General features: G+C 47.5%; 2 protein-coding genes across 2 annotated transcripts in view; both read left to right on the top strand.

Annotated features, from left to right (window-relative positions):
* Nucleotides 1–4,112, top strand: part of HEPHL1 (hephaestin like 1) — a 102,139-nt gene extending 98,027 nt beyond the window's left edge. The window contains exons 18-20 of the mRNA XM_032639650.1: nucleotides 1,373–1,535; nucleotides 1,999–2,070; nucleotides 2,166–4,112. Of these exons, the coding sequence (XP_032495541.1) occupies nucleotides 1,373–1,535; nucleotides 1,999–2,070; nucleotides 2,166–2,368 (438 nt within the window). The 3' untranslated portion in view covers nucleotides 2,369–4,112. The remainder of the gene's footprint in view (nucleotides 1–1,372; nucleotides 1,536–1,998; nucleotides 2,071–2,165) is intronic.
* Nucleotides 4,113–9,371: 5,259 nt separating this feature from the next.
* Nucleotides 9,372–14,374, top strand: part of PANX1 (pannexin 1) — a 39,037-nt gene continuing 34,034 nt past the window's right edge. The window contains exon 1 of the mRNA XM_032641516.1: nucleotides 9,372–10,044. Within this exon, the coding sequence (XP_032497407.1) occupies nucleotides 9,864–10,044 (181 nt within the window). The 5' untranslated portion in view covers nucleotides 9,372–9,863. The remainder of the gene's footprint in view (nucleotides 10,045–14,374) is intronic.

Raw genomic sequence — 14,374 nt, 5'->3', positions numbered from 1 at the left:
GACCCCATTACCAGGTTGAAGAAGTTTCCTTCTATTAGTGGTTTGCTGAGGGTTTTAATCCTATTTTTTCTCCATCTATTGCGATGATCATATTTTATTTTCTTTAGTCTATTGGTGAATTACATTGACTGATTTCCAAATGTTGAACCAGCTTTTCATTCCCCGCTAAACCTTACTTTGTCATGATGCACTATCCTTTTTTATATATTGCTGGATTTAGTTTGCTAGTGTTTTGTTAGGGATTTTTGCATATATGTTCATAAAGAATATCGGTTATGGCTTTCTTCTCTTGTAAATTATATGTCTGGTTTTAGAATTGGGCTAATGCTGGCCTCATAAAATGAGTTGGGAGTGTTCTGTCCTCTTCTGTTTTCTGGAAGAGTTTGTTTAGAAATGGTATTATTTTTTTCTCTAAATGTTTGGTAGAATTTGCCAATGAAGCAATCTGGACCTGGAGTTTAATCTGTTGGAAGTTCTTAATACAATTTCAGTTTCTTTAACAGATAACCTGAATAGATCTAACCTGAATAGATCATCTATTCAGGTCATCTATTTCTTCTTGAGTAAACTTTGGTAGTTTTCATCTTAAGCAACTTGTCCATACCATCTAAGTTGTAGAATTCATGGACAAAACAGTTGTTCATAACATTCCTTTATTATCCTTTTTAATGTCTATAAAGTCTTAGTGATATCTCCTCTTTCATCTCTGATATTTGTAATTTGTGTTTTTTAAATTTTTTCTTGGTCAGTTTGTCTAGAGGTTTGTATTAGTTATCTATTGCTGCATAACACATCACCCCAAAACATAGTGGCCTAAAACAACACACTCTTATTATCTCACAATTTCTCTGGGTTAGGCTGGAAATAGTTTAGTTAGTTGGTTCTGAATCAGCACCTCTCATCAGGCTACAGTCAAGATGTCAGCTGGAACTACAGTCATCACGTTTGACTGAGGCTGGATGATCCACTTCCAAGCTCACTCATAGGACTATTGACCAGAGGCTTCAGTTCCTCACCATGTGGGTATGACACGGGAGCTGGCTTTCCCCAGAGTGAATGATCCAAGGGGAGAGAGTGAGAGGGTCTAAGACTCTTGGAAGTAGAATGCCATGACTTCTGCCATATGCTATTGCTTTCAAGGACCAACCCTCAGACAATGTAGGAGGTGACTACAAAGGTTATGAGTTTCAGGAGGCAGGGATCCTTGGGGGCCATCACCAGCAGGCTTCCACAGGGTTTAACAATTTTATCGATCTGTTCAAAGGACCAGCTTTTGGTTTCTTTGATTTATCTTTATTATGTTCCTATTCTTGATTTTATTGCTTTCTGCTCTTATCCTTATTATTCCCTTCTTATTCCCTTCTTTCCACAGATAGATAAATCTTACCGAGAAGATGTATATGACCTCTTTCCCGGGACATTCCAAACCATTGAACTGTTTGTGGATCACCCAGGGACATGGTTATTACATTGTCATGTATCTGACCACATCCGTGCTGGCATGGAGACAACCTACACAGTCCTTCGAAACATCGGTACTGTTATCTGTTGGTGATGCTGACTTAGATAGCACCAGGCTTCCTGTAGACCCTGAAAATAGGAGGCATGAGAACATAGGAGGCATGAGCTCCCCAAGGAGCTCAGAGTCAAGTAAGAGAGCAGACATTTAACCATAATAGAATATGACATATGCCAAGATAGAGTGCAGAGTGCAGGGTTCAGTGACAGCAGCAGGAGGCAATGATTAACAGTTTGGACACATGAGCCAAGGTTCCATAGATGAATCTTAACAGGTGAGCAGAAGCTTGCAGTGTGGATGGGGTATGAACAGCATGTGTACTGGCATGAAGTAGCACAGTGAGTATCCAACAAAGACTTACAGATACTGGTGGGATAAAGTCTTTGTTGGTGAAATGACATAACTCCTGAAACAACTCATGTCATGAAAAGAATCTACTCCTATTGTTTGTAAACCATCAAATTGTCTTCTTTGTCCAGACAACAGGATTCCTTCCTCCACCAAGCCTCCTTCTAGAGGAGCGTCCCACCCGGCCACAGCGCCCTCTAATGGTATTGATACCCTCCCCCAATCCTGCACGTGAATGGTCAGTATTCACTCCCCAGGGAAAGGCAGAGGCCTGACACCTTACTTTTCTTTTGCACAGAAGAACCTGGCAAGGAGCAGCTCTACTTCTTCGGCAAGAATCTGGGTCCCAGAGGAGCCAAAGCAGCCTTGGTCATCCTTTTCATCATCGGACTCCTTCTTCTGGCTGTCACGGTGATTCTCTCCCTCACACTGTGCTCTGCAAGGAAGCGGGTGGCATATCAGGAAGTCCAGTCCTGTGCGCTCCCCACGGATGCTCTGTGACCTGCTCGTCTTCCTCAGTAGGGAAAATGGACCACGTCTCGTTCACCAAGGAAGTCTGACACTGTTCCTGGATCAGGCTCTGATCCTCTGGAACACATTCAAAGCAATTTGCTTTTATTTATTTATTTTAAAGGGGCTGTGAATAATCCTCAGGATAAAACAGAGAAAAAGAAGAGTGGGCATGACTGAGAAAACTGACCCAGTCTGTTCTCTGAATGAATTCGCTGACGTGGGAAGACCCTCTGAAAGATATCTTTGTTTTCTTTCTTTCACAATTCTTAGATTAGATAGTGCTTCCTTAACAAACCGTCAAATTCTCTAGATGGACAATTTCGGGAAAGAGTTACACTGCGTCAGACATCTAACTTGAATGGAGCTGATTTTTCAACGTTGTTATGTAACATGCTTCCCTTAGTGGTTCCAGGAAAAATAACTTTCTGAGGAGTTCATGAAAATGTCTAAATCAGTATCTGCTGATAGAATTTGACCAAGTGAAATTTTTGGAGGCTTCAGCCAGCTCCCCTGGCCTTTTCCTCTTTCATATAAATAGCTTGTGCACTGTTTGCTACAAAAGGCAGAGTTATATGCATTTTTTAAAATTCTGCCATTTTTATGCAAACCTGTAGAGACTTAAATGTTTATGACTCACTTCATGTTACACATTTTTACAAGATGTTTCTGTGGCAATGCTTGTATTTTCAAAAATCAGCTGGAGAATTCGTATTTGTATTTCAGAATGTGGAGGTCTGGGATCTGAAATAGCAGGCTAGTTCTCCCACTGTGAGTCAAGACACTCCCGGAGAATTTAGTGGGAGCTTCTTAGGGGAGGGAGGACTTTGCAGGAGGCAAGTCTGACCTTGAATCTTGAGTCTGATTTTTCATTCAGTTAGGAGGATCTTTCCCAGTCTCCATCTTTTATGGAATAAAGACAGTCTCATCATGTAAAAAAAACACCAGGAAGAATTAGTCGATGCAGCTGACTGGCTGGGAGGAGAAGGGATCTCACAAAATCCTCGAGTCCATGCCTCTTAAAAACATAGCCTCTGATGGGAAGAGGAGAGAAAAGAAAAGGCAAAATTGTCCTGGTGGCAATTTTTCAAACCAACAAGTCAGCTCTGAGATATGTATTACAGTTTTCAAGTCTCAAATACAAAATAAAATATTGAACAACTAAACTCAACCCATTACGATGCAATCCATACTCTCTATATGCATGCCTAAGCTTTAGGTGTAAGATTGATAAAAGCAACATTTATTACTAGACTGAGAAATTGCCTTTAGCCCACGCTGCTGCCAGATGAGTGATACTAGTACATCTGCCTTAACAGTGGATCGTTTGGCTGTTCAGGTGAACAAGTAGGGCCTCAAAAATACTCTGGTGGAGGGACTTTTCATACCTTCTCATCTTCATCTTGGTGAGGGGAAACGGGTATTCTGATAGAGGCTATAGTCTTACATAAAACAGGATGCGAATGCCAATAGTCCTGTTTATAATCTGCTTGAATGTCATATCAAACATGGTACCCAAGGATTTTGAATTCCAGTCTGCTAACCACTGATAATGAGATTTTGTAGTACGTGCTCTACAGTTTTCAGACATGTGTAGGCTGTATAATTTCATAATAATAATCATGATAAATGACAGACTTATAACTCACCTAGACAACAAATTATTTAGTTATAAGTTTTTTCCTTTTCTCTTAGGTTATTTTTTTAATGAAAATGAAATCACAAAGTAGTTTGATTATACCGTTTCTCTTTTTAATAAAGTTTCACATATCATAAAGATGGCTATTTGCATGTTTTTTTCCCACCCCCCTACCCCAGGTACAGTGATAGGTAATTTATTTTACCTGGAGCAGGTGTTTAGTTAAAGGAGAATTATCTTTTAGGTATTTAGCAACTATCCTAGTTATACTGTTAGAAGAAATGAAACAAAGTAACAATATATCTCTACAGATAACACACTCTCCCCAAACATTGTTTCCTCAAATGTACCACATTTCTTCATTCTAATCAACCACATTTATACACATCTTTTCCTCCTGTTACAACAGAAGAAGTGTCCCTGCTCCTAGCAGGGCCAATCTCTCCCTTAACTCTGGACCTCATCCCTTCTTGCTTTCCCAAGAACTTCATTCCCCCACTTATCAGTTTTCCCTCCTGCATGAAGTCATCAAAGAGACCCTTCATTAAAAATAGAAAACAAACAAAGAGCCATTGCCTTTAACTCCATAACCTCCTCCAACCCAGTTTCTCTGGGCCCTTGATAGCAGAACTGAAAGTACTGCCCACACATTGTCTATATCACCTCACCCTATGCATCCCTCCACCCATTCCAATGGCTTCCCATCCAGAGGGCCCTGCCCCACCCCGACTTTGCATCCCAATCTGCTGTTATCAAAACCGTAAGAACCATAATAATCGTAATGGAAATGATTCCGTTTCCTGTGGCTTCTTCCCCATCTTTATTTTACTTGACATCTCAGTAACCATTGGCAGCTCCTTGCTTTTAGATCCCCTCTAGTTCCTTGGCTCTACAACATGACCTGCCAGCCTTGCTTCTTCCTCAGGGGCTATTCCCTCTCAGTCTCTTGCTAGGTCCTTCTCCTCCCTCTGACTTAAATGTTAGCATGACCCAGGGCTTGAACTGGGCCCTTTTCTCCCTTTTGCCCTCTGGGGTGTGCTGAATAATATCTCCATAGATTCCATGTCCCTGAACCTGTGAATGTTAACTTATATAGCAAAAAGACTTTGTAGCTATGATTAAGTTAAAACTCTTGAGATGGGAAGTTTATACTGGATTACCTAGATTGGCCTGAAATGTAATCACAAATGTTCTTATAAGATAGAGACAGAGGGAGATTTGACTACAGAAGGAGGCTGTGTGACAACTGAAGTAAGATGCTGAGCTGCTAGCTTTGGAGATGGAGGAATGCTGCTCTAAAAGCTGGACATATATATACTACCAAACGTAAAACAGATAGCTAGTGGGAAGCAGCCGCATGGCACAGGGAGATCAGCTTGGTGCTCTGTGACCACCTAGAGGGGTGGGATAGGGAGGGTGGGAGGGAGATGCAAGAGGGAGGGGATATGGGGATATATGTATATGTATAGCTGATTCACTTTGTTATACAGCAGAAACTAACACAACGATGTAAAGCAATTATACTCCAATAAAGAAGTTAAAAAAAAAATCTGCAATGATGTGGCAGGCACTGGTACATATATGATCACATGTAATCCTTAGAACAACCCAATGAGGTAGGCGGTCTTACCCTTATTTGGCAAATGAGGACATTGAGACTTAGAGATTCTCAGTGATATACCCTTGGTCACATAGCAAGTAAGTAGCCAGTCCAGGAGTTGAACCCAGGCCCTTACTTTCTCATTTCCTGCCAGAGAAACTTGGCACACATTGGATTATTTGATCTGATTTTTGCAGTAGGAAAAATGGCTCCTTTAACCACCACTTTTTTTTTTTAATCAGAATAATCTTTATTGATATGCTCGGTGCTACCTTGTTAATCCGGTCACGTTGTCGCTGTGGCTGAGGTAATGGGGAGAGCCCCGCCCAGCGCCGGCCCGGGCCCTGGGGGCGAGGGATGGGGTTGGCCTGGAGGAGACCTGGTTATTCCACTGATACCGACCAGGGTTCTTGGCCTTCCCCAAGCAATAGAAATTGACTAGAGGCCAGACAAGAAATTCAGGAAGGCTTTATTGCGGCCCCTGCTGTAGCAGGGGGAAGTGAGAGCAAACCACAGGTTCCCTTGCTTGCTTGCTCTTATATGGGGTGAGGGTAAGGGTGTGTCCAGGGGTCAGGCCAGAGGGGTGGCTTGGGTGTCTTGCCCACGGCTTAGGTGGTGCTGTGTGCAGGAGGCACGCGCAGTACCCTGCTTTTGCTCCCAACACCCTGTTTTTGCTCCCTGCTCTTCAGAAGTGGCAGCTGAGTTGTTTTTGTTTTTGTCTTTTGTAGCTTTTGGTCCAGAATTTGCCTCAACTGTGCATGCACACAGTTATTTTTAGTCCCACAGAGTTTCTTTGTATTTTGTAGCTTGAGGAGAGGTGCGTCCACCTGCCAGCTTTGCAGCACTGCAGCAAAGGGTCCCAGGTCCCAGGGCTATCTCACCACCACCCGCCCCCAGCTCCCTCCTGAGTTGTCCTGCCACCCCCCAGGCCCTTCACAGGCCAGCATCCCAGGCCCAAGACAAAATCAACCAGAAAAATTAATTCTTCTTCTCTCAGCTGAGCACCTGATGTAGGGGAGAGGGGCGGCTCCAGGCCTTTCTGGCCAGGGGCTCCACTAGGGTCATGGTCAGCCCCTGCCCAGCCAGTGCCCTGACGATGCCATCTGGGGCACCGGGTGGGAGAGGTGCTGAGCCCCACAGCATGCGGACAGGAGGCTGGGGGCGTACCACCACTCTTTCCTGCGCCATTCATGTCTGTTCTCAAAGACAAGGGGCCAGTTTGGGCTCTGATTACTTCTCATGTGCAAAATCTCAGCAGCCTCTTACCTTGCCTCTCCACCTCCACTCTGCATTTCAATCCACTCTACATGCGGCTGGAAGACATCTTTCTAAAGCGCAGCTCTCTGTATATTACTCCCGTCCAAACCTCTCTAATGCCTACTGAAAAAAAAAAAAAAAATTCCAGACTAACTTCTCTGGCCCCAACCCCTTCACTTTTGTCTCCCTCACCTTCCTCTTCCCTATAGAGGCCTCCACTTCCCATTTCCTAATGGAAAGGTCTCCACTTCCCATTTCCCACTTTCACTCCCTCCTAGAAAGTTCCTGTGCCAGCTCTGCCTGCCACAAATGGACGCATCCCACCAGGCCCCATCATTTTATGCACACATTGGCTTACCCCACATTTCTCAATATTACTTACACTTTCTAACCTGTATCATAGTTAATTGTGCACATACCTTATTTCTCTTACTAAGCCATGAGATCTTTAAGGAAATGGAATGCGTCACTTCATCTTTGCTTCCCCATCCATCGAGCCCACACCTGGCCCATCACTACCCTCTAATACATGCCTTGAATGTATGGCAAAATGAATGTAAGTTGGGCCACCTGTTTTTAAACAATTTTCAAAGAGAAAGATTTTCATCTTCCTTCATTTAATAAACCTTTATTAAAATACCTACTATGTGTCAGGCATTTATGCTAAGTGCTGGAGATGAGAGTGGTTGGTATCCACAGGTGTGGACCTGCCCTCATGAAGCTTACCATATAAAGGGGGAGACAAACGTTAAATAAATGGACAAACACATATTTGTTGAATTATAGTTGTGATTTTCATTAAGAAGGAAAAATAGAGGGCAACAGTAATGGATAACATTTACATAGCACTCATCAATTGCCGGGCAATGTCCTAGGCGCTTTACATATATTAACTCTTTTTTTTTTTTTTGCGGTACGCGGGCCTCTCACTGTTGTGGCCTCTCCCGTTGCGGAGCACAGGCTCCGGACGCGCAGGCTCAGTGGCCATGGCTCACGGGCGCAGCCGCTCTGCGGCATGTGGGATCTTCCCGGACCGGGGCACGAACCCGTGTCCCCTGCATCGGCAGGTGGACTCCCAACCACTGTGCCACCAGGGAAGCCCTATATTAACTCTTTTGATCTTTATCTCGATCCTAAGCAGTATAAACACTTTACAGATGAAAAAACTGAGGTACAGGAAGGGCAAGTAACTTTCCCAAGGCCCGCAGCTAGTATTACAAGAATATTTAACAAAGGGACCTAATGTAGTTTAGCATTATCAGAGAAGATTCTCCTGGGAAGTGACATCCAGTAGGGATCAGGAGGGTGAATCTGAGTTGGCCAGGCAAAGAGGCTACCGTGGAAGCGTTTTGGGCAGGGGAAGCTCTGGAGGAGGCATGGGGCTGGCTAACTTGAAGAACTGACTGGAAAGTAGTGAAGTTGATAAGGCAGGCAGTGGCCATGGTAAGAAATTTGGATTTTATCCTAAAAACAATGTACACTTTAAGTAGGGGAGTGAAAGGATCAGACGGGAGCTTTTAAAAGCTCCCTCTGGCAGCCATGGGGGAGAATGGCTTGCGGGCCTGCAGGGTACATAAACTGTATGCGGTTAGGAGAGAGGATGGCGGCAAGGAGCGTTGGCAGTGCAGGTGGAGAAAAACTATGAGATTTTCTACATTTAGGAGAGAGACGCCGCAGGATTTGGAAATTGGTTATGGCACCTGGGGAGAGACTGCAATGTTACACAGGGCACTCCAGGTTTCTGCTTTGGGCATCCCGGTGGATGGTGGTGAACTGAGCAAGATGGGGAAGACTGGAGTTCAGGTTGAGACGAGCATAAGGATTGCGGTCCTGGCCATTGTGTGGTCCTGGTCTTGTGAGTCATCTAAGTGGAGAGTGGCGCAGGCCATTGGATGAGGGCTCAGAGGGCAGGGCAGGGTGGAAATGTACATATGGCAGTTGAGGGCACAAAGAAGAGGCTTGCGTGCATGGACCTGCCCACGTACAAAGAGCAGAAAAGGCAGCCCAGCCCCAGGGAGCGCTCAAATGTTGCTGATTAGAGCGTCTCTTGACTATTTCCCAGCATCCACTACCTGAAAGTGGTTCAGAAGTAGCTCTCCCCCAGCACCCGCTTCCCGCAGACACCCACTGCTGGCTCCCAGACCGAGGCTCCCACGGGGAAAGCAGGAGGCTAAGCACAGACACCTGAGACCTAGTCAGACGCAGGGCTCACCACCACTGACCCCGCGCCTCCCTGTCCCGCAGTGCTTCTGGAAGAGTCCAGCGTTCCCTCTTCCGCACCGGCTTGGTCTAACGCGCTCGATAGCCCTTTAGGGCCCCGTTGCTCTTTGAAGCGTTTGCACCTGCTTTTAACCTGATTCCGCCACGTAGAAATGTTGGGGGTGAGGCGTAAAAGGGGGCCATCCTGTCCACTGGGTAACAGGTCGCTTTCAGAAATGATTTCAAAAATCCCGGGTGCCAGGAAGTGGAGAGAATGAGGTTGGGAGAGGCGCGAGGATTTGACGAGGTACCGCTCGCCGGGAAGCTCCCTTTGCTGGGGGTGGATCCCAGGGTCGCGGGATGCTGCCGCGCCCACTCGCCTCGCGTCACCTCAGCTTCCGGAAACTCCAAGTCGCCAGGGCGCAGCGGCAGAGCCGCGGCGAGGCTAGCGCTTTGTTCCGCGGTTGAGTCTCGCGCCCTCGGGCGCGCGCATCCCGGGGACCTGCGGGTGCGGCTCTGCCCCAGGCCCGCGGCGGAGGAGCAGGCGCGATCCCGTGCGCCCGAAGCAATCCCGGGACCCGCCAGGCCAGGCCCCCAGAGAAGACAGCTGCGGCGCTTCGAGACACAAAGACCAGTGGGATGTGGAAGCAAACGGGGAGCCGGCAAAGGGAAAGCGAAAGCCGCGGGCCCAGTCAGTAACCGGGTGAAGGCACCGCACCGCCCTCCTGACGCCGGCGGTACCCGGGCCTGCCCTTGCGAGCCTTCCTGGCTCAGCCCCGTGCGCCGCAGCCATGGCCATTGCTCACCTGGCTACCGAGTACGTCTTCTCAGACTTTTTGCTGAAGGAGCCCTCGGAGCCCAAGTTCAAGGGGCTGCGGCTGGAGCTGGCCGTGGACAAGATGGTCACGTGCATCGCCGTGGGGTTGCCGCTGCTGCTCATCTCGCTGGCCTTCGCACAGGAAATCTCGATTGGTAAGGCCCGGGGACAGCGGCACCGGGGCGGGCTGGGCCGGCGTTATCAGAGGTGACCGGGTCTCTGGCGAGAAGTGATTTTACCGCGCGTCCCTGGCGGTGCCCGCCGTTGTCATGGACGTGAACGTTGGGAAGGAAGGTAGCCCGAGCTGATGGGCCGAAGCATTCTTTGTTCGCGTGCTCCCTTCCCCGCCCCCCCCCCCCCCCGTGGACCCTTCTCGCATCCCTGCTACCCATTTCTGTTCCCTGCTGCCCACTGATCCCGGCTCTGACTTAGTGTTCAAGTCCCACTCTTGAACAACGCCGTTATCACCAGATTTGACTCTCTTTTCCCTCCCACACATTTCTGCGGTCACCCAAAATTTGTATCAGAGAAGCTCCCGAGTGGCTAAACGGAGGACGTGAAGAAAAGTAGCCCATGAAAAGTGCTTTCTCCCTTATCTTACATTTAGTTGATGTGTACTGAGACTTTAGCTCTGCAGGGTTGTGAGTGATGCGAAATAACTGCTCTTGGCCAGTATTAGAAGGGATACCCAAATCCTCTACCTGGACGGCCTTATTTTGAATGTGAGATGAACGAGTCCCCTTCTTGTAAATTCTCCTTTATCCTAATAACAGTTCTGTGAGGTTCTGAGAGTCTGGTGGTTTGGTCAGGATCACGTGGCTAAATAAGCAGCTGGTCTTCCTCATCATCTCTTCTGACTTTGAGCGCCGGAGAGAGTGTTTATGAGTCAAGAGGAAGGCCGTGTATGAGGCTAGACACAGCTCTGTGGGGAAGGAGGCCGGTGGCGCTGGACAATGGGGAAAGCTTATGTGAAGGATTGGGCTGGCCCTGAGCCCCTGCCCGTGGGTGGGATTTGGATAAGCAGAGGTGAGACCTTTGCCAAGATTTTGGGATGTCAGAGAATGGTACATGTTCCTGGAAGGAGAGAAACAGCGAGGAGTGTCCTAACTGAGGCAGGAGGATTAGTCAGGGTTCCTGGAATATGAGTGAATATGGGCCTGGGTTAGTGAGAACAGAGGAGTACAGACTTGATGGTTTAAAAAGTGCAAAGTTGGGCTCCCCTGGTGGCGCAGTGGTTGAGAGTCCGCCTGCCGATGCAGGGGACACGGGTTCGTGCCCCGGTCCGGGAAGATCCCACATGCCGCGGAGAGGCTGGGCCTGTGAGCCATGGCCGCTGGGCCTGCGTGTCCGGAGCCTGTGCTCCGCAGCAGGGAGAGGCCACAACAGTGAGAGGCCCGCGTACCGCAAAATAAATAAATAAAAATTACAAAGTTATTATTTGAGCAGAGGCTGGACTGGTTGAAAACAGCCCTTAATAAGTAATAATCCGAGGGTACATGTAGGGTCTGTGAAAGAGGGGAGTTGGAGCTAGGGAGGATGCCATAAAGGTGAGGCATCAGTTGAGGTCTTGTGCGAGGGTGGGTGCCAAGACTAGAAGGGAAAGGATGGGAAATTTCCAAGATCAAGGAGTAATAATCCACTCTTGGGCCCCTAGCTTTTCATCGGCCACAAAGGGCCGAGACTGATCAGAGGTATCAGAAAGGCTGCAGGCCTGGGTGATTGGAGAATGATATTGATGGAAATGGTGAAGTTGAGGGAAGAGTTGGTTAGAAAAAGGTTACAGTGAGCTTGATTTTGTGATCCACACCACTAAGTTGTTCAACTTGGCAGGAAGCCGCCAAATTCATTTTGGAAGGTAGTCTTCAGTTTTCCTTGTCATTGGGCAGGCATAGATATAGTCAAGGCTTTCCCTCCGCCTTCCAGATGGCCGGGAGTTGAGGCTTCCGGTTGGAAGGAAAACCACCAAGTAGCATGGGTCCTGGAGATAATCTTTCCCTTCAGCAAATGTTTCTTGAGTACCAGCTGTGGGCTGGACCCAGTGCTGGGCACTGAGGACCCAGGAGTCAGGGAGACATGGACCCTGGAGGAGGGTGCCATCCGATGCCAGGAGGGAGGACTGGTTACCGTTCATGATGAACCCCGTTCAGTTGCCCCACTTGACTTATAAGCATAGGTTGTATTGCAAATACCTCAAATTTCCTTTTGCAGTAATTTCCTTTCGCAGTATTTTTATGGCAAGGAAGAATCTGTGTTTGAAATGTTGAAAGGCTCAGTGGAAGGTGGATGAGTGTCATTCCATGTGGCTCCATAGAACACATGAATGTCGCCATATGGTAGGTGCAGGAGGTCAGAGTTCTGTGCCACAGAAGGACCTTCATTTCTACCACACCTGTCCCCAGATGCCTCTAGAGGTGCAGCCCCTTTCACCTGGAGGTATATCTATATCTGTATCTATATCGAGAGAGAGTTAGTTTAGGAAATAGCTGAGTGACAACTGTGTAGAATACAAGCATAATTAGGCTACATGGCCTTCAGACTCTGAAATTATAGGAGTATTTATCTAAATTGTTGAAGAAACTAATTCCCTAAGCATGCTACTTTTCAACAGACCAGACTCTGAATGGGATTCTTATTATTGGGGTCTTTTGATGGGTCAGCAGTACCCTTGGCTTAGGGCTACTCAGGACATGGGACCGAGATGTCCTCCCTCAGGGACTGCTTTGACTCTCTGGTGCCTTAGCCTGGTGTCTTAGGAGACGCTGGGAGAGCAGAGCTCCTATCTCCCACCAGGATGCTTCATGCCTGGTGCCAGGGTGGCTGGACCAGATGAGCAGCAGGGGCAGCCACTGGACCCCTGGGGAAGGGTGTCTGGTCCGCCCAGGGAGCCTTCTCTCCCTGCTGCCCTCCCAGCAGGCAGCTGTAGTTCTGGACAGAGGGACTTGGTCCGTTAGGGTTAGCTGTGCTCTGCTGCTGTCATTACAGGGCAGGCGCTGGGCCAGCCCCAGTGAGCCAGGGGACAGAGAGAGCTGCAGCTGCTTCCAATGCTGTTAGTTCCCAGTTCCCCTCTTGTTTCCTCCAACTGAGGTGGCTTAAGTCATCTGCTCTGTCGTGGCTGCTGTAGGCACATCTTTGGAAATGTGTTCAGGCTGCCCTTCCAGGTGGCAAAGCTGATTCTTCTTTTCAGGGGTATCTATAAGAATGGGCTAATACTTAGGGTCTCACGGCAAAGGTCCCAAAACAGCACATCCTCAGCTCACGTTTAAAGGCAAAGCACCAAGGGAGCCTCCTGGTCCCTTTCCAGAAAGATGCCTGCTCTCCAGAGAGGCTACTGATACATACATGTTTTTCTTTGTTAATTTTTTTTGGTACTTTATTGTACAGATAGTACCTAAATACCTTCTCATGGTAAAGGATTCGTAAATCTCCTTCACTATGTGTTAGAGGTGAACACCGTGGACACTTTGGACAGACGTAAAATCCCCTTTCTCTGCATTAATATAACGTATACACATTTTTTTTTTAACCAAACTGAGTCATATCGTAGTGGTTTGCATTGTCCTGCTTAGTATGGAAAGCGTACTCTGTGGAAAGGTGTGGAAAGCCTTCTGTGTCAGTACAGAGGTGTCACCTCACTTTTTTTGTTGTTGTTGTTGTTGTTTTTTTTGCGGTACACGGGCCCCTCACTGTTGTGGCCTCTCCCGTTGCGGAGCACAGGCTCGGGATGCACAGGCTCAGCGGCCATGGCTCACGGGCCCAGCCGCCTCGCGGCATGTGGGATCCTCCCAGACCGGGGCACGAACCCGTGTCCCCTGCATCGGCAGGTGGACTCTCAACCACTGCGCCACCAGGGAAGCCCACCTCACTGTTTTTTAATAGACAGGCAGGCAGATCTTCCATAGCGTGGAATGTTCCCATCATAGTTCAACCAGGCACTCCCCTCGTGATGTACATTTAGGTTCTTCCGAATTTTCCACCATTACACATCAGGCTTGTTGGTACATAAATCTTTGTAACTACTCCCCTCCTCCCAGCATTGAAAGGAAAGGAGAAGAGACTAGTATCGGTTTCCAGAAGGATGAAGTCATTTTCCAGGATAGTTTTGCATTCCTGAATTCTTATTTCAAGTAAGGAGAAGAAAATGCTGCTTTGTATACCCTCCACCTCCAGCTGCCTCTGAATGTGATGCTGTCAGACGAGTGCAAGAGGGATTTTGATGTGCTCCTGGTTTTAAGAAAGAAATAGCCTCTTTCAGGGGTAAGATTGCAACTTGCCGTGGACTTTTTGATGTGTCCTTGTAGCACACTACATTTCCTTCCAAGCACTTATCACAAGTTGCAGTTAGGTAATTATTTGCATAATTATTTGTTGAATACTGTCTCGCCACTGGCCTGTAAGTTCATCAGGCATGGGGACCATCTATCCTCTGTTGGGTTGACTGCTCTGTTCATAGCTTCCACCACAAAACTTGACACATAGTAGGCATTC

The sequence above is a fragment of the Phocoena sinus genome, chromosome 8, assembly GCF_008692025.1.
Source record: "Phocoena sinus isolate mPhoSin1 chromosome 8, mPhoSin1.pri, whole genome shotgun sequence".
NCBI lineage: Eukaryota > Metazoa > Chordata > Mammalia > Artiodactyla > Phocoenidae > Phocoena > Phocoena sinus.
Note: the sequence above shows the minus strand (reverse complement) of the source record. Positions and strands in the feature narration are given on the sequence as shown.